The 20,332-nt window shown below is 37.6% G+C and overlaps 1 protein-coding gene across 1 annotated transcript in view; it reads left to right on the top strand.

Annotated features, from left to right (window-relative positions):
- The first annotated feature begins 4,374 nt into the window (after window positions 1-4,374).
- AQR (aquarius intron-binding spliceosomal factor) overlaps window positions 4,375-20,332 on the top strand; it is a 56,193-nt gene continuing 40,235 nt past the window's right edge. Inside the window, exons 1-13 of the mRNA XM_065636183.1 lie at window positions 4,375-4,560; window positions 5,325-5,381; window positions 6,498-6,538; window positions 7,576-7,611; window positions 10,131-10,251; window positions 11,550-11,690; window positions 13,287-13,355; window positions 13,851-13,951; window positions 14,660-14,736; window positions 15,969-16,033; window positions 17,984-18,100; window positions 19,054-19,167; window positions 19,966-20,069. Coding sequence (XP_065492255.1) covers window positions 4,477-4,560; window positions 5,325-5,381; window positions 6,498-6,538; window positions 7,576-7,611; window positions 10,131-10,251; window positions 11,550-11,690; window positions 13,287-13,355; window positions 13,851-13,951; window positions 14,660-14,736; window positions 15,969-16,033; window positions 17,984-18,100; window positions 19,054-19,167; window positions 19,966-20,069 — 1,127 coding nt within the window. The 5' untranslated portion in view covers window positions 4,375-4,476. The remainder of the gene's footprint in view (window positions 4,561-5,324; window positions 5,382-6,497; window positions 6,539-7,575; window positions 7,612-10,130; window positions 10,252-11,549; window positions 11,691-13,286; window positions 13,356-13,850; window positions 13,952-14,659; window positions 14,737-15,968; window positions 16,034-17,983; window positions 18,101-19,053; window positions 19,168-19,965; window positions 20,070-20,332) is intronic.

Below are 20,332 nucleotides of genomic sequence, written 5' to 3'. Positions count from 1 at the left end.
AGCTTTCTGTTTCAGAGCTTTTCAGAGGTATGCCTCTGAAAAAAACCTTGTGTTTATGTGTAAAAGTCAACAAGCTAGAGATAAAAGCTGATTTTAAAGAGATGCAGTCTCCTAAGCTTTACAGCCTTGCTTCACAGAAAGCCTACCCAACGTATGGCTTAATGTCACTGCAGCTGAGATTCATCTGCCCTAAATTAAGGTATTCAGTGTGCAATTAGGTATTTCCCCAAAGCTAAGCTTATGCATTTAGTATAATGCAATTATGTTAGACCAGATAACAAATTTGCATATAGCAGTGAGATGTACCCCAGAGATCTAGACCTCCAACCTGAGAAGCATAGTGCTATTAAAAAATCACCTGGACCACTTCGATGTTTTTAAGCTGTACACAGGGAAAGCAGAATACAGCCATTTCCCTCTAGGACTTGGGTGTTTTTGACTTTCTGCCTACAGAACATTACTGTCAGCACAATCGCAGCTTGCTTTTGAAAAAAGTTATGTAGACGTCGCTTGGCCTCTGAGTTACATACCACAAGGTCCAAGAAACACTAAGGGTATTCAACATACATAGGAAAGAGTTGAAAACTACCATTGTAGGCAGAAGTACAGCCACATTCAATGATTTTGGAAGGAAGAAGAGGCCTCTGCATCTCTTATCAAGAAGTAATGCAGGCCAAAGACTCAACAGCCTTGATCATGCACTGGAGCTTTAGGCCTGGCTTGAGCTTGTACTGGTGGACCAGCAGGTAAACAACCCATAGGTGGAACAACGTGGAGCAGTTCGATAACACCATCACTGAGCTTCTCTTCTGTTCCATCAGAGCTATGTTGGCGTGCCTCCCTGCAGCTATGAGGGAACAGAGTCCCCACCCTGGCAAGAAGGCTTTGATATCTTCAACTTTGTTTTATGTTAGGGGAACCTCAACCACTTCTGCTCCCCTGGTGACCAGGAGTTCAGCTGATAGTAGAGTTGTGATAGTGGCTACCCTGTTGTCCCAGATCAAAGAGCCAGGAGAAGTTGCTGCTCCTTCTCTACGGTGATGACACTGAGGCATGTGGGGAATCATCTGTCCCTAACACAATGCTTGCTGGGAGGAGGAGGAGTCTGCTGATTGATGTCTGTTCATCATTTTGAAAGACCCTGATGACTAGCATGGGTATTTGGAGCCTGAGCACAGTGCTGTATTGGTTACCTGCTTTGGAATAAAGATGTCCCACCAGAGTTTACATAGGCACAACATGGTATCCATACTGAGTCTGCGTCTCTTAGTGCAAGGTTTATTTATGTCTAAGAACCTGAAAGATAAAAGATTCAAAGGATAAATCTCTCTATTTGTGTGAAAAACAAACAATAAAAAGTGAAACAACTTCTGTGTTAGAAGTATGTAGCTGCTGAATCTAGTTGCACTGGTCATGTCTCACTGAAGACCCTAAAACAATAACAAACTTTACAAACTGTTAATATTAGAAATCCTTATACATGAATACTTTGGACTTTTCATTGCTAGAAATTAATCATTTCTGTGACTCTAGGTAGAACCTAAAATAATCTAAAAGGTAAAGAGGACAGAACATAAAATCAACCCCTACTGATTATCACTAGGTACTTCCTGACCCTCTGGTACTGTATTTGGGAGAGTATCATTGAGATAAAAGCCATGGCCAACTTATTGATGACCTTGGCTTGTGTAGTTTACAAAGAAGAGGAGAAATGCATATTTTTCCTGGCTACAATGATATAGGAAGGCAAGCATCCAAAACAAGAAGAGCTAATTAAGCAAGAAAGCAGCATTGAATAAAAATTGACCAGGACTGTAAGCAGCCTAGAAATGAATAATAGTCTTGAAAATCACATCTATTCAAATGTGTGACTTTCTAAATAATACATGTCTTCATGAATGAATTAACAGGTTTTTGAAGAGAAAGAATATTTGATTTTCTTGATGTGTTAAGTCAATGAATACAGAAAGATGGAGAACTTCACAGAAGGCTGTGGGGATGATGTGGTGCAGGGTTTTATTTTTCCCCTGACTACAAAGCAGTTTGGGGTGGAAAGGGACAGACATGCCACCACTCTGGGGGAAACTGAGCGTAGCGTTCAAGAGACCATGCTTAAAAGACAGTTGTGAGCTGGGCTGACACTCACAGGTGGGGACATAGGTACAACACTGGGTGTCATTAGGCCTGGTATCACCACAACTCCTCTTTAAAGGTTCAGCTGCTCTTGAGGCTTGAAAGCCATGTGTTTTGCCGAAGTCCTAATTTATACTTCTGCTATTTATTTGTAGTCCTACTGTCATAGCACTCTGTAACTAAACAATACCCCTTATAGAGAAATATTTAATGCAGTATTTATAGGGAGGAGATCTTCATCACTTTATTTGACATTGCCACTGAGGAATATAATCATATTGCCTAACATTAGGCATCTAATATTAGTTTCTGATATCAAAAGCTCCTTCAGAAAATGAGTTGGAGCAGTTTAATTAGTCCAAATTTGCTGAAAGTTAGGTAAACATGTATACCTCCTTGAGCTTTCATAGCTTTGATACCATATGGAAATTTTGTGGGTTTTCACACATACCTAATGATCTATCAAAAGCAGAAGTCAGAATGTTTAAGTTAGCCTTTCAAGGCTGTTCTAGAAAATTTACTAAGTCCAAAATCTATTTGCCTGCCTGCTTTTTGGCATGATAATAATTCCAAAAAAATGTCACTTCTAATCATGCTTGAGCATGTAAGTCTAAGGTCATCAGTTAATGTCACATCTGATCCCAATAAATCATCATAGCTTCTCTTAAGTGTCCTGTGGTCCATCTTAAACACAAGTCAAACTTTTGGCTCCCATCTGAAAGACAATTTTAGAAACTTTTCTGTTTTCAGCCTGCATTTGTAGGTAATGAACTTAAATTGCTTTGTCCTTTTTAATCACTGACTTGTAGCTTCAATAGTTCTCTCCCTTCCTGCCATTTATCCCCATAGTCTACTTACAGATACTAAAAGTACCCTCTTCTTTTTTTTGCCAAACTGACGAGCTGTTACATTTCTACTTTTTCTGATACATACAAATGTAAGCTATGTATGTTCGTTTTTGACGTAGTCAAATATAAAACAACCTAATTGTAGAAGGTAAGTTGTGGAGGACACTGTCGGCAGTATTGTCAGCTAAGGTGCAGCAACATAATAATATGGTTCAGACAGCCAGCTCTGAGCTTAGGCAAATTTGACCTGTATTTTCTACACCTATTCATGGCCGCAGTTGTACCAAGTGATGGCGAAAAGGCAGGCACCAAAGGCGTAGTTATATTGGCATAGATTTCAATAGCCTAAGTCAATCATGAAGCTGCAAACTCTAGGTTGATTAATTTAAATTGATGCATCTTAATTTGCTGATTTTTAATCACAGTGTCAGACGGGGTACATTGGTTTAAGTGTATTTTAACTGCTTTGCATTTGCATATTTTTTCATCAAATATAGATCTCTCTGAAGGTTTCCATCATTAGACAAGACAATGCTCATTCCTTGTTATTTACAGAATTTGTTCCTTGTACTTTTGTAACTTTTTGATTTTACTAGTTTTCATCCAGAAAATTTAACTTTTCTGGATCTTTTAAAGCAAAGGCATGCAGTAGGCGTATTTATTGGAATGCAACCATTGTCTGATCCTACTCGAGGTACTGCCATTGCTTTTTCCGTTCCCATTGTACATTCTAATTCAACTTCAGAAAGAATATTAAGTTTAACCTCTGCTTGAAGAAATGAAACGGAGATCACCTCGATATCAAAACAAAGGAGGTCACATTCAAACAGGCTTCAGCGGTACCTGCCTGGAAGCGCGGAGGGTGCTCAAGTGGCAGGTGCTGGGTAAGAAACAAAGCACCGCAGCTTCTCTGGGGAGCCCGTTAATCTCCTCTTTAATTAACCTGTTTACTAAATACAATAAGTTAATTGTGAACCGCTCTGAGCCGTTCCTGAAGCGCTGGCTCAGGCGAGCGGGGCGGCCTCTGACAGACAGCGCCGGCACTCGGGCTGGCTCCTTTCATTTTTATTATTTACATTTTATTAATTTTCAATTTATTATTTTTGTTATACAGAGCATTGGAAGGGCGAGCGTAAAAGCAACCTGATGCGTTACCCGCCTGCCTCCGTTATCACACAATGTCGGCTTACATACGCCCCGACAGCCCGCCGGGGTGCTCCTTGCTGGGCCCGGGCTGACCCCGACTGACCCCGGCCCAAAGCGCCCGGACCAGCGGGCGGGCCGAGTGGCAGCGACGCCGCCGCCAGGTGGCGCAGCCGCCTCCCCGCGGCCGCTCTGCCGCGCCTCGCCCCGGAAGCGCTCTCTTCTCCGCTGCTCCCCGCACGGAGCTTCCTTCCGCTCGGCCTCCGCTGCAGGCGCGGAGCGCTGGGCCCGGCCCGGGCGGGGGGCGGCGGCGCTGCCCGGCGGGGGACAGGCGGCTTGGGCCGGTGGCATCATGGCGGCGCCGGCGGCCTCGGCCCCGCCGAAGAAGGTGGTGGCGCCCACCGTGTCGCAGATCAACGCGGAGTACGTGACCCAGGTAAGGCCGGCGGCGGAGCAGCCTCTCCCGCGGCTGGAGGCGGGCGCGACGGGGCCGCGGTCTTTGAGTAGTTTTCGCTGTCCGTGGGTGTTGAGGAAAAGAGAGATAAGGCTTGTGTTGCATATGAAGGAGTTTGTGCTCCCAGCGTTTCCAGAGTAGAGAGATTTACATGAGCAGCGCTACAAAATAAATCAGGTTTGTTGTAATACACAAGTTGCCGGCAGTTTCTTGTAGCAGGACGTTTTAAGTGGTTTTATACACGCGTTCATTTTTTGTGCTAGAAATGAATTGAATATGGATGGTTGGGAAGTTTTTGCCACCGTAGTTTACGAGTTTTGGTGAAGTGATGGCCACAGCGAATAGCCTTAAAATATTAGACTTTTACATCTACCTTCTAGCTCTTTGTGAAATTCCTCAATGGGAAGATAATAATTTGCACTCTGGGGTTTGCAGTCCCTGAAATACGGTAATTTTTGAGAAGTAACTTAAGAAAAAAAAAAAAAGTTCATTATGTAGTGGTCAGTGTGTCTGAAATTTTTACAGAGAATTGCACTTCTGTTTGAAAAGGTTTAGGCGTAAAACCTTAGATGGTTGTAAAGCATTGTTGGAAAACATAACTTTGTTACCTGTAGTTACCATAAGCTGAAGTTAAGATACTAGTGAAATACAGTTTGGAGATGGGGTGTACTATAGAGTTATTATATCACTACAACTGAAAATATATTTAACTTTTAAAATTTTTGTTTTGTTTTCCCTCCATACAGTTAGCAAATAAATACTGGGCTCCACATGTGAAGAAAAAATTGTCTTTTGATTCGAAGGTAAATACTTCTACTGGAACTGTGTTTAGAGTATAAAATAATGAGGATTAACCCTTTCCTGATGTACCAGGCTCCAGTGGTGCTTACTTTATATGAGCATAGGAGTCTGCTTGGAAGGTCAACAGTTACTTAACACAATGCAATTATAAATTGGTTGTTATGTATTTGTAGTTTATAAATATAGGCACTGTTATGCAGATGTGCTGTAGCACTGTAGTTCATTTGTGTGCTATTTGTTTAATTTATTTTGGCTGTGAACTTGCGAGAGTAAAGATTTTTGAGCACCTTCTTTGAGGTTAAAAGATATTTGAGAAGGGAGTACTTTTAGAAATCGAAGAGTGAAAGATGCAGGTTTTACTGAGCTGTATATTTCTAAAAGCTTCTTCAGATGGTTTTGAGCAGACAACTTTGCTGCTGTTCTGATGGATGTGTCTGTTTTGAATGTTTAAAGTTTGACCTGATATGTTTGGTTTTGTGTCAGTTTTCTAGTCTCAGTTTACTCACTCACTTTGGAGTATTTGTGATAGTAATTGTCTGTGATAGTTAGAACTAGGATGTACATAAGTAGCTGAATTGCATCTGTGTCATGTGATGTCAAAGTGTGCCTGCTGCAGGAGATAGGTATGAAAGAATCTGCACTATTGGAAAAACTAGGTAGAAGTGTCTGGACTTGGTTAAATGTCAGCTAAAAGAAACAGTGACAACAGATGAGTTGATGCAGACTTGATTCTTGAAGACTGTTTTTTAAATTCAACAGTAAGTCGAAGTTTAACAACAAAAAGGTTTGCATAGCTGTTTGACTTTAAGATAAATATCTCAGTGAGGTGCAGGTTATTCCTTCAGAATAACTTGAATGAAGGTTCCTATTAATACTATATCATTGTGTACTTTCTCCTAAGTTGATTCACATTCTTTGTGAGAATGTGCCTGTGAAGCTTTTGGGCTCTTCAAAGGTGAAACATAATTGTTACAACATTTTTGATCAAATAGCAGTAAGCAGAGATTAACTAAATCAGAGTTAACTTGGAGTGCCTAAGATATCTTAATGCATTTTTAATCATATTGTGAAATAAATAAAATTCTTAACCATTTTTTTGGAAATATTCTTTCCCATAGGTTATTGAAGATGTATATACGAAAGAAATTGTCAAGTCAAAGTAAGTACACTAGTTACTTTCACTTATAGCATTCCAGCATTATCTATATTGGAGTGGTTTCTTATGTTTCGTAGAATATTTTAAAATGCATTAATGTGTTGAAAGCAGATGAAAATGACGCGAGTGTATAGGAGTCATTTAATTGTTACATTATTTCAAAGTCTGAACGTGGCAAAAAGAATGGTCGTGAACTCATAATCCTTAAATGTGACAGTTGTATATAGTACTGTTTAGTTCTGTCATCTGTTGTTCTGTTGTGTTTTGTGTTGTTTATGTTGCAATGGTTATTGAAGGCTGGTCCCTTTCTTTGTCACCAAGGAATGTAAAGAAAAATTATTAGTTGAGGAGGATGCTGCCTCTAGCTTTTTGCTCTTTCCCTATTAGTGTTACCAGTTTTATAAGGGTATAAAGGGTGAGTCTCACTTCAGTGAATTGTAATGTTAGATGGGTGAGACAAACAGTTCAAGATAAACTGTGTTCTACAGCTGTCTGTACAGAAAAGAGTTGCAACTGTAGCTATTTGGAGCTCTTCAGGGGAAGTCTGATCTCTGGAAAGAAATCTGTTTATGATTCCTTTATGAAAGTAATCTAAGAGTTGCCAAATGGGATCAGAGCAAGCTTTTATTTCCATTGACTAAGAAGCAATATCATTATGAACTGATTAAATATATAGTGATAGTTTTCCAGAAGACACTCAGCTTCTAGCAATGTATGTCTTCAAGGCTGTTGGAAGCCGTTCGTATTTAAAAGGTCTAGACGGATTGTATTTTTAATACAAATTTGATTGCTTATTGAACCTGCATGAACTTTAGCTTACACCGTGTTAACAGGAGTTGCTTCTGCGTTCAAGTGGTTGCTTATGCATGGAAATGGAAGTGTGGCGGGGCAGGGCCATAGATAATTCCTAGATGTTTGTACAGGTTTTTTTATGTAACAAAATAAGGAGGAGACCAGCAATTTTTCATACAGCTAGGATGTGCATGGGTGTCTTTCTTTCCTGTGTTAATTGATTATTTCTTTTATTTATTTATTTTTAGGTTTGCTATTAGAAAAATAATGCTTCTTGAATTCAGGTAAGCTAACTGGAGTGAAATTTTAAGTTATTTTGTTGTAGGCACCTGTAAAGATGAGAAGCAAGTGCAGGGCAGTAAATGAATTTAACAGTATTATAGTCATTTATTCCTACTTAATAATGCCTTGAATTGGGTACATAGGAAAATTAAGTGAGGAGAGCGTAATTTTGGGAGGAAATAATTTCAAAACCATTAAGTAATGTATCAGGGTATTTTGTTTTATGATCCTGAATTTCCTGTGTAAGTGAAGCACCGGAGAGTATGAACGAAACAGGTGAGACACTTGGGTCTGTAATTTGTAATGTGTCGTCAAGCCTTATGTCAGAACTCTCAGAAGTCAGAGAAAGTTTTTTAATTAAGTCTCTTACTGTGAGGGTAAAATGAATTGTGCTGCAGAGGCATCACTAATATTTTCTTCACTTGAAGTGGAAATCTGTTTAGAAGATTCATACAGCTATGTCAGACTTCCCTGGAAGAACTTACAAAGCGTGTCTAAAATGATGTAAAATAAATATTTGCAGTATTTACATATTTAGAAACGTGATATGTAGTGTTCTGTTTGGTTCTGTTTTCTCTCTCAAAACTTATGAGCAGATAGAATGAAATGTTTTTGATTGAGAGACATTATTTGTTTGAAAAGACTGAAATATATATGTAGTACCACTAACTAGAAAAGTAGGACAAACTTCCCTCTGTTTCCTGCTTCTTTATTAGAGAAGGCAGAAGGGAAAATGCAAACTGTGGCTTGAGGTTTGACACTAACAAATGGCATGCTGGTAGCATGACTTCTGGAATTTGTGTGCTAACAGTACCATGGAGTTAGAGGTTTTTATCCTTTCTGTGAACATTCTTAATGTTACCGGCCTGTAATGTCACTTCAGTACTTTCTGGTCTATAGCCCCACCTACTGCCGTTTGTCCTGTAAGTCATTTTCTCTGGTTTCTTCCCCTTACTCCCCCATCAGTCTGTCAAACTCTCCCGTTTTCACACAAGTGAGATTTTCCTGTCCTTCATTCTTGCTCACATATGTTTGTCCTCACTTGGGGGCATAATAGTATTTTTACTAAAACATATTGAAATTTATTTGAATTCCTGGGTGAAATGGAAATATGGAGTTCTGTGGATTTTGTGGAGTTTTTCCCCCACCCATTGGCAGATCCAAGCTTTTGGGAAGTGGTATGTATTTCATCTCTTTTATGCCTATGAAGTTGTCTCAGCTCCATCTGAAGCTACTCATTCTGGCTGAGGTCCCAGAAAGTGGACGTCCCTGTCTGACCGTTACTGAGCCTTCTGCTCCTGCTTGCATACACGTTTTTACTGCCTTTTTCACCACCATCTCTGCTACTCGTCTTGTCTGAAACTATTGAAGTACCTTATTGTAAGGCATCAGAAAAATAAGCTGTGGAAAAAACTAAATAGGTAAAACCGGGTTGTCTCATGGCAGGCCAAAGGAATGTTAGAGCAGGCATTGAGAGGAAAGAATGAATGAACAGCTTGTTTAGGAAGAAAGAAGAGTTTTGACTTTCTGGTGGCAGTTGTTAAAGTAGCACAAAGTGCGAGTGCACTGTTGAATATGAAGGATTTAGGGATTGCCTCCTCAGGAATGACTATCTTGAATAGCTTCAAGAGGAAGTTAAGGGAGGGAGACAGTTATTTGTCCAAATAGCCTCTCATCTCTAATTTTAAGAGTTTCTGCTTTGAGAAATGTGCTGTATTAGTGAGGAAGAAACGTTCATTAATTTTTTTCCACCTTCTTGAAAACACTTAATCACTCCCCTAATATTCAGTGCTTTATTTTAGTCGCACTGTAATGTACAGGATGTTTCAAAAAGATGGACCCAATTGCAAAGCCTTATATTTCATGATGGCAACACGTGACAGTTACACAAAAATTTACAAACAGTTTAATGAGGCATCTAGCAATAATAATTTGAAACTGTATGTCCCACCCTTTCAAGCAGTAAGAGTTTCATTCATGGGTGGTTCATGGTTGCAGAGCTATAGTGCTTTCAAATTGGGTCCATCTTTTTGAAACACCCTATGATATTTTTAGTGCCTTTATATGACTAGAAGCATAAAATGTCTGTAGATGATTGCTAATTTTTTACAAGAAAGGGTATGTGTTAATACAGATACTGTTATATAATAGTTGTCCTTTGCTGCTTGTGCTAGGAAGTGCTGCATGTGACATTGTTTATCTTTAGACAAGTTTTTTTCATTTTCTCCTTTTGAAAAATCAACATGGGTTCATGTTCTGACTTTGTATTGAGCTGCAGCTGCTTGTTGTATTTAAAAACCCTCTAGGGAATGTGTCTGTCTGTCTCTTGTAGCAGTTACAGAGTCTAACAAGTTTTGCTGCAGTGACCTAGGTGAGAGGTAACTTAAGGAACTACTCACAAACTGTAAAGATGGCTTCAAGGAGAAGGAGGGAAAAAACCCTGTGGATAACTACTCTTTCAAATGAATGACAGATAATGTGGCTGACAGCAACTAATGAAATATTCTTTGTCTCTTCACAGCCAGTACCTTGAAAATTACCTATGGATGAATTATTCTCCAGAGGTGTCCAGTAAGGCATATTTAATGTCAATCTGCTGTATGGTGAATGAGAAGTTCAGAGAGAATGTCCCTGCGTGGGAGGTAACCAATTTCAATTACAGCTAGAATTGACTTTTGCAGCTTTTGCGGTGTACTCTCTTATGCTGACAGAAAGTAGCAAAGCTTGTAGTGTTAAAAGTAAATGGTACCTTAGCTGAAGTGTCTCACATAGTGTTTTAAAAAGTGTGTGTTCTTTTCGGAGAAAGCAATAGATGGATGAAAAAAATCACCTGATTCCTTCTGGAGTGTGTGCCTTTTGTTTTGCTGTGTGATGCCTTTACATCATCACCAGCATTTGCTTTTTTGGTACTTGACAAAAGTAGGGCGTTTGCAGAGAAGTTCTTATTCTGATATTGAAAGAAAAAAGGATTTTTATATCTGTGAATATAAGAAGGCATCACTGGAAGTCTGACATATTATCCAGTAGTGTCTTGCTTCAAACCTGTGAATATGATTTTTGTAGCTTTCTTGCATGAAATACTATACTAAGATAATCTCTGCTTCTGTGTGTACTGTTTTTTTGTAATAATAGATGTAGAAATGATTCAGTGTTTCTACAAACAGTCCAGTTCTTGGGGCCATCTCAACAACATGATCCTAGTTACAAATTCTATGCAAGAATTATTTCATAAATACACTTACTCTGATAGTAGTGCCATTACTTCAGTTCTGGCAAAGCACAAAGGATTAATAGTTTGTTCATATGATGTCTCTGCCTTTTTTTGTTCTAGTATATGTACCAGATGCAAAATGACAGGTGCATGTTACTTTCCAAGCAGCTTAGTTAAACTTGTTATGTGGTATATGGCTGCCCTTGTAAAAAAACCTGTTTTATCTCCAGAGTTATTTGATTTATCTTTTTCTTGTTTAGCTCGATGGGAGTTCCACAAGTGTAATTAATCTGTGGTGGCTTTTACCTGCTCACTTTTGGAGATCACTAAATAGCTGCCATAGTTTTGACCAAAATCTACAAATTCTCTTCTAACCTGTGTCATTTTACAGTAATTCTGTGCAATCAGCAGTTGAACATTCTGGCAACACAATCGACTCTGCTTGTGCTTATTGGTCAGTTCGTCCTGTGTATCACCTGTGTTGGACTACGCAGAAGGCAGTATTCCCACTATGAGCATTCCAATAACATGAGGATCCCTGGTCAGGAGGATATTATTAGTCTGTAGTTTTTTGGTGCTGCCTGGTCAGAATAAATAAAAAAGAGAAAAACTAATCCTTCCTTTTATAGATTTAAATTGATTTAGAGAACTTAAACTGTGTTATGTGAATGAAGACTGAAATTATTTGTATCAACCTAACTCAAAATCAACTTCCTCTTCTATTCCTAGACCTTCAAAAAAAAGCCAGAACACTTTCCCTTCTTTTTCAAATGTATACTGGAAGCGTCGCTGGTTGAAAATGATAGTGAATACTCTCTGCATGAACAGACAGTCCTGCTGCTTTTCCTTGATCACTGTTTCAATAGTTTGGTATGTTAAAAGTAACTGTAATACTTCCAGTTTGTTTATGCTGTTCTGTGTTAATAGAAGTTTAGTTTGAGCAATTTCCTTGTACAAGACAGGTGAAGCAAAATTCCCACTTAAAGAAGCAGATGGTACCAGAGGGCTTTTACCTCTCTCTTTGACTCTTGCTTTTTCTGTCTCATCACATTTGCTTTTCTCTGACACAAGGTCATAAAAGAGACTCGAAATTGGAGGATTGGCACTTACTCAATTTAAAGGCGTCTATTTGGACTTATATTTAAAATGGTGCTTAGATATGTATTTGTATTTGAAACAGTGCTTTACACTTAAGAGCAGATTGCTTACCACTGTACTCTTTTTAGCTTGGCTGGGAAATTGCACAAAATTATTTCCATGAACTACTGAGAAAGACACTAATTTTTTCACTTTTGAAACCAGGTTTAGATAACATCTGCACTTCTCAAGTTAGTTTTAAGAATGCATTGGAGTTGTATTCTCAATCTATAGTAAAAACACAGTTACAGATTCTAATTAGGAAGTGTGGAGAATAGTTTACAATTCTCTGTTATATGAAACAGTACTCTTACCTCTCTTGCTACTGGGTTTTTTCTTATATTGCACACAGGATGTATCAGTCAAAATCAGGGTCTGCACAAGAACAAAATCATGTCTCACAGGCAAAACAACTGATGAAGTGTATGTTTTGATTTTGGAATTAGGAGTGGTTACTGGAGCCAGTAATTATCACGAACCTTATGCGTATAGATAATTGAGGTATTAATAGTGTTTTTCTGTAGTGGCCGTGGTACAGTGGATCTTCATTTTGTAGGAGGGTTTGATAGTGACTGTATGGAATCCTGCTTTCTCATATAACATGATATGGAAGCCAATAAAAAAGTGCTCGTGAAAGCGTACTGCTATTTGAAGCCACACTTCTTTGTGGAATGCAGAATAGTGTAATCACAGTGTTTTAAGTAAGGAGTGAATTTTCAGCATGCTGAAAATAGAGCATTTGTTTATGAAGACATATTTAAGATGTTAATGGAAGTTTTTCAGTGTTTAAGAAAGAAAGAAGACTTTGTGGATCCAGGTCACAGGCAGAGTTGGAAGGAGAACGCTTGAAACAACAGTTGAAGTTACACTGAATTATAGAGAAAATTAGTTATTTCAGATAATGGGAAGAGTGTAGATGAAGTGGGAGAAACTTTATAAATGAAGGCTTTCAGGAGAGAAGGAATAGAGTAAAAACAAGTAGAGCAAGCACAGTAAGAAAATTCAGTTCAGAAATGAGAAATAATTGAAGAAGGGACATCAGTTCTCATCAACTTCTGTGCTAAAAATACTTACACGAATGGGGCCATTGCTGAAGTATTAAGAACTGACAGAATCTATGAAAAGAACGCAAAATGTGAAAGTCATCAACTGTTTTAAGTGTCACTGGCTAGGGCTATTGTGCAGTTTCCTGTTGGGAAATTGTGAATTTAATACAACAACATTTATCTTTTTGTCAGATGGTAATGTACATTGATGTATTTGGTAAGACTGGCACTTCAGAAGACAAGAATTCTAAAAAACCATTTTCTGTCTGTAACTTTCCGACAGGAAGTGGATCTGATCAGAGGTCAGGTGCAGCAGCTCATTTCCTTACCAATGTGGATGGCTCTACAACCTGTAAGCATAACGCTGGGAACCGGCAAAGCAAACTTCTAGGCATTATGCGAGTCCTGTAAAGTGAATTCTTGTGGAATACTATTATGGAAGTCTAACATTTACAGCTGCCTGCATTGCTACGCAATTATGTTTTTGTGTGCTTGATAAAATCTTCTTCATTGTTTGTTGCAAATTTCCATGTAATTGTAGATATTAATTAATTATGTAATTTTTCATAAAACTAAGTTTTGCTTATAGCTGCTTCAAGCTAGAATTTGTAGATAAGGCCATGAGATCACAGGGACTGGGGAATGGATCTGACATCTGGCCATGGCCAGACTCTCTCTAGCAGTGTTACATTCTTGGTTTACAGAGTTACTTATTGAGATAAGTCTGAGATAGCTTTTTTTTTTTTTTCAGTTATATATTTTTTCTTTTTTAGTAAGTCTGGATTGTATTTCTACTTCTCATGAAAACAAGGATTCTTGGTGACTGAATAGCATTTTAACATTTCAGAAACGGCTGGAACAAGAGCTGAAAAAGACACCAAAACTAAGAAAATTCTGGAATCTAATTAAGAAGAATGATGAGAAAATGGATGAGGAGACAAGAATGCGGTATGTTACAGAAACCTTTCTTCCTGTTAAGTCCAAAGCCCTTAATGCATTCATTGTGTTTCAGCTGAAATAAACTGTTTCAATTTAAAAAGTGGTGGTTTGTGGGTTTTTTGTTTTGTTTTGTTTTTTAACTGTGAAGATGGCAAATAAGGATTGTTCATACGTGGTCTCCTGGAAAATATTTTGTTTTCCAGTAGCCTTTATGCAAAACACTGTTATATAACTATTAGTATTTTATTTGATTGGTGAATTTGTGATACTAAATCTTAGACCTATAGGATGAAAGCCATAAGAGAGTATTCATGTAATTGCGCGAATTTTTTCATGACCTTTAGCAAATGTTTAGTTCTTAACCAAAGAGCTTATGCAAGTATTTGAATATATTTGTGTATTTCACCAAAGCTAAAAGTTACAATACTTTTGTGTTGCAGTGTGGTAAGGTGTAGGTGGTGACATACTCCTCTTCTTTGACGCAGTAGAAGCATGGGTTGTTAATCTGTTCTGTGCTTAAAAATGTAGACTCTGCTAATCTATCTGTCTGAGTGCAGAGAGAAGAGTTATCATCTAAACAGTTCCGGTGTGTTTCAAAGCCACCTGCTACCATTATATAAACTTTAAAGCAGCTAACTTTGTATTAGTGAAAGATACGATGTACTTCTAGTCTACATGTACGGAATATTAATGCTTTTGTCATATGTCTGATTTTAGAGCATATCGAGAGAGAAGATTTCTTTCACAGCTCATTCAGAAATTCATTTCTGTGCTAAAATCAATACCTGCCTCAGGTAATTGGTTCTTATGTTACTTTGTTATGTGGTAGTTTGTCTCCAATTCTTTTCTGATGCTGAAACAACTACTCTGTAGGATACCAACCTGAGGTTGGAGACCTTATCTGGAGGGGGTTTTAGTGAAATCCATGCCTGTCTGAATGAGTTTAATGTCAAAATTAGTATTTGTATCTGTTTATGCTTCAAAAATGAAATAGCAGAAAGCTTCTTTAAACCTCTTCTTCTGTTCAGTATGGATGTAATAAAAAAAGTATTTCTGGGTAGTGGTATTGTGCTTACAGCCTTCTTGCAGCATTAAAGCATTTCGTGTGTACTTAGATGCCTTGTTAAACAGCTGGTATAAATGCATATCATAAGGCTCTATTCTGTCAGTACTGTTGATTTATGGTAAGAACAGAAGCCTAAGTGAAGTGAAATTCTGCAAGATTTGACTGCTCTTGATTTATAAATCATTGTGACAAGCAAAATTATATGCCTGCCTGAATTAGAGCGGAAAAGTGTTTGTACAGGAAGGTGTTACCCTTTTGACAAGTAAGGCTTATTGTGCTCTAAGTGCAGCACGATTTGGGTGAAATCACTTCCCAGAGTTCTGCTTTTGCTCTTAAAGTCTTAGCAAACTTCACCTCTTAACTGAACTGTAAGGGGAAAATCTGTATGTTGTGACTTCCGCAAAAAGGATACCCATCTCCTCTGTTTTCCTGATTACACAAGACCTGTTTTAGGAAGACATACATTAACAGTTCTTTGGAGGCTTTAGGAAGTAGATATTCATTAAAGCAGATGTAGTGTTGTGTTTTGTCATGATTCTAAAGGCTCCTTAGTAGTCACCACTGACTATCTTTGAATATTGTCAAGGCCTTTTGCACGTATCTTGATTGTAGCTTTTAAAAAGGTATTTTTGAGTGCCTGGAGTTAGAAGTTTTTTACGAAGCCTAGCAGGCCATTGGTGTCTTTTGGAAGCATGCATTTTTGTATGTTTCTTTTAGAGTGGATAAAATCACTCCTGAAACTCTGGCTCCACCACTTTATCAAAAAAAATTCTGTTTTGCAATGAAAGATGGAATTGTTTCAGAAAAATAGAATAATGTGCTAGTTAACTTTTAAATCTTGTTAAAAACTAATACTGGTGTATTAGTAGCATTTATTACACTTTTAAAAAGTAGTTCAAGTACAAATGTGGTGTGAATCAGTTGCAAAAAATTGTTGTGGTTTTTTTTCTTTCTATCTAGGTCCTATTTCTATGGATAAAGTTCATTATTGTGAGAGATTCATTGAACTCATGCTAGATCTTGAGGTAAGTTATTGTTTCAACTTGTTTGCAGGTCTACTTTTCTATGTTTTAAATGCATGAAGTCATTATTACAGCCTTATTCCAATTATAAAGTGGTTATGTCACAATTGTGCATATGGTTGCTTAATAGTGGTTTTCCATCTGTAAATAGGAGTTTGTAGCAGTGCAGCCACATTGGGAAATGACTAGTAATGCTTATAAACCAGATGAACTGTTAGCAATTTAAGATCCTATCTCTGTCTTAGTGTAGAAGACCTCGTTAATTGGAGTGGTGGTAATAATTCTGGCAATTAATGAAAATGATGCTTTAGTCTGCTAGGAATAACCCAGAAGTATTATTCCCAATGCAAGTCACTTTAAGTATCTTTTGTTTTGTAGGATATAATCCCAGAAAGCATCAGGAGTTCCGAAATGGACACTACTTCTATTTGACTAGAATTCATTATTTAGGAGTAACAGTTCTGGTGATGTAGCTTTCTTATAGAATAATAGGAGGCCAACCAAGATTTTGTGAAATTTTTCAGCAGGTATTGAGAAAATGGGACCATCTTAACTTTCACAATACCAGAATTAGAAATAAGAGACATTATTTTACAATTTCTCACAAGTAGCAATTTATTTAAGTAACTTCAGATTTAGAAGGCGTTCTGAAAGAAAACAGAGTTTTCTGAAAGAGTAAGCACAGAGAACTTTAAAATTGGCTTTGCCTCGAACTTGTCCAGGCTAACCGTCCTCTGCTAAATCACTTAATTAGCCTGTACTTTTAGTTGCAATACAATGAATTATTTAAATTAGAGCTGGTTGTCTTATGGTTATAATATACTCTCGTAAGAGAAAATATCTATTTGAAGTTAAACTTAAGTCTGGCTGTTAGCCAAAATGCTTAGAGGCAGTACATTTAATGCTGGTTCTTGGTAGGTGTTACAGGAAAGTTAGAATTCAGACAGTCTGTGAAGCCTGTTTAAATGACTGAAACAAACAAATGAGAAATCAGCTGTAAATCCAAGTCTTTTGGCCTTGGTAGCATGTAATGTGTTAATGGGCTCTTTTTACCTATGTCATGGCCCTTTTCAGAATATTTGTTTCATGTTATGTTATATAGACTGCGATCAAAACTTGGTGATTTGTTGATTTGAAACTAATCACTCTGGAAATTTCTTACAGTTTTCTAAGTTTGTTTTTTCTAATTATTACGCAGGACAATTAATATTTTCTCCTACAGATTATTATTTTTTTTTTGCTTAGTTCTAGACTCCATGTTGATGCTTTTCGGCTTTCTAAATTCAGTCTCTAGATTCCATTGAGAGTAACTCATTTTTCTCTTGAATTGTTAAGGTGTACTACTGTATGGTGTTGAACAGTTGCTACATATAGCAGTTTAAGACGTTTATATTGAGAAGAACTGATCTCTCGTTTATGAAAAGCTTTTATGGGTTTTTAATTAAGATTTTAAAAATTCTTAGATCTAATTTGGGTATCTTACAAAGAATAGAAGATACCATATCATATTTAAAAGAAACAAAGTTTGCAGTGTTAAGACAAGTTTAAAATTAATGAAATGAGTATAGAAAACAAACATTTAAAACAATGTCGCGGCAGCTTGACATATCTTTTGTAGCACATAGTCATTATATAGACACATAGTGGTAGAAAAATTGCTTCATTTAATTTACTTTTATTACTGGCAGGATGCGGTCTCACTAATGGCAAGTTTGTGTGGTGCTCCCAGTCCTATAAAAGGCTGTGTTCACAGCAGCCTACCTGCATAAACCCAGTGTTTTGGCATACGTAAACGCTGCTTTAATATGAGAACCTCTGTTAGGATATTAGATATGTAAATAAGTGTGCAGCAATCTATCTTGATATGCCTTCTTGAAATGGAAAATTAGGAGAAAACAGGATTTCTTACATTTGGAAGAACTGCTTGTGCTAACCTGAGGTTGTTTACTGCAGGCGTTGCTTCCCACCCGGCGCTGGTTTAATACAGTGTTGGATGACTCCCATCTTGTTGTTCACTGTTACCTGTCCAGTCTTGCTAAAAGAGAGAAGGAGGGTCACCTCTTCTGCCAGGTGAGATACAAAGTTGTTGAAAATAACTTTTTCATTCTGATGCTGTTCTTAATACTGCAGTTGTTTTGTCTTATATTTGTTTATTAAGACAGGTTTTTATAACTGTTTCTGATGTTTATTTAATTCCTTCAGACAGTAGTGTTTTCTTGCCTGGACCTCTCTGTCCGTGACTGCTCTTACATTTCTGGCTCTGTTTTTTAACAGTTCTTAAAAGTACAACCTAGAAAACAGTGCAGCTTCTGGCATGCTGTACTCCATGTAAAGCAGACGTTGTTGCCAGTGCATTCTTCTGTGCTTTGTTTTGACCTCAGACTGTTCTACAGCTGTTTTTCACTACTGTCCTTCAGTTTACTCATAGACAGTATGTTGTTTTTTATGGCAGGATCTGAATATCTCCCCCCTTTCCTGCCTCTCAGCTGCTTTTCCTGCTGCTTGTTGTGCACCATCTCAGGCATTTGTTCAGTTTCTGTGAGGGTCAGTATTGATGAAACACAAAGGCAGAAGCACATCTGAATAATTTTCCTCTTTTGAGTTAAAGAATCTCATTGAAAGGTAGGATGAATTCCAGAGCTGGCATCAGAGAGGGCAGGAGGGAGCAAGACCTTTCCCTTTTGGTAGCAGCAAGCCATAAGTTGGGTTTAGTATCTCTGTGAACCTCTGACTAGGTCACCTTCGTGCAATTAGTTTCAGTTTCAAGTCCTAGTAGGTAAAGGAAACCACATTGGTTGTGGGCTGTGCTGTAATTTCTATGGCTGTGAGATACCTAAACAAAATTATTTTGTGCATCAACCAAGTCTAAAATTTAGATACCACTCCTTAGTCCATTTCTTCAAGAATTTTGAGGAGCTCTTGTTCTTGCACATTGTCTAGATTTGTTCTCTTAAATTGTGTTTTTGTTTGTGGTAAGATGTCTCTTATTGTTAATCCACTAATTTATATGCATGATGTCTCAGCTTTTAGATATGCTTAAATTCTACACTGGCTTTGAAATCAATGATCAGACTGGAAATGCATTGACAGAGAATGAGATGACAACGATTCACTATGACAGAATTACTTCTTTACAGGTAGGCAGATGATAAAGTGCTTATGAGAGAGAAAGAATTTGGTTTTGCTGGTTTAGCCTAATTTGCATCTAGAATAAGCATTATTTCCCAAAGAAAACCCCTTATTTTCCTGTTGAGTTACGGCAGTAGTTTTAACTTGACTTTCTATACCATGTTGAAGACATTAACACTTCAGTGTTATATGACTATGACTAAATAACATGCTCTAGCAAAACACCGCCACTTTTGATTTGATATTGTCAAGTTGAGATGAACTGCTCCCATTAAATCTATTCGGAAGGAAAAATTAAATGCTGTTGAAACTCATGATTGTGCAGTAGGTGGCATCATTTCTTCAATATCAGTACACACATATGGTAGCAGTAGTGGTCTTATGTACATAAGAGACAAAATAAAAATCCACGTTACTTGTCATATAGTTACACTTTTCAGAATTTTTGCCATCAGTTTTAACAACAAAATTCCAAGGAAGCACAGTTAAATTAAACTCGTTCTATGTTTTTCGTAGTTGTCTGCAAGCTTGCATGTCTTCTCTGTGTTTTAGTTTAGTGACAGAACACATGCTGATAAGAGGGTGTATAAAAAAAGATACTGTGGTGGAAGCACAGGAGTAACAAATAGGTAGTACCATCTAAGAAAAACAGAGATTTCACTTGGTTTTTATTTGTATCCTGGTAGTGTCCACGGGGTGATATGTTTGAATCAGATGAAGCTATGCTTTTGTATAAATACTTAGATTGTTATTAAATTGTTTCATTAATATGCTTAAATTCAGTTTTTGGCCTGGGTCTTTTGTAGAGAACAGCATTTGCACATTTTCCAGAGTTATATGACTTTGCACTCTCAAATGTAGCTGCAGTAGATACTCGTGATTCACTGGTGAAGTTATTTGGACCCCTAAGGTAAGATATCAGAATGAAATTTCACATTAAATTGAAATTCTCTGTCTTAGTGTGTTTTAATGTAACAAATTTCTAGCCTTTTTCTTTCTGACTTGTCATGTGCCCTCTCAGGTCTTTCTGACTTGTCATGGTGCATTTTCATCTGCTGAAACAGGGAGACAGGGAGAGTTTATAGTGAAGTACTAGAATTCCAGTAAAAGAAAAATATCTTTATTTTCCTTTTTTCTAATGAAAAGAAAAAAAGCTACGGTAGGTGCTTTCTC

The sequence above is a fragment of the Caloenas nicobarica genome, chromosome 5 (assembly GCF_036013445.1).
Source record: "Caloenas nicobarica isolate bCalNic1 chromosome 5, bCalNic1.hap1, whole genome shotgun sequence".
Lineage (NCBI taxonomy): Eukaryota > Metazoa > Chordata > Aves > Columbiformes > Columbidae > Caloenas > Caloenas nicobarica.
The sequence above is the reverse complement of the archived record's forward strand: the minus strand, read 5'-3'. Positions and strand labels throughout refer to the sequence as shown.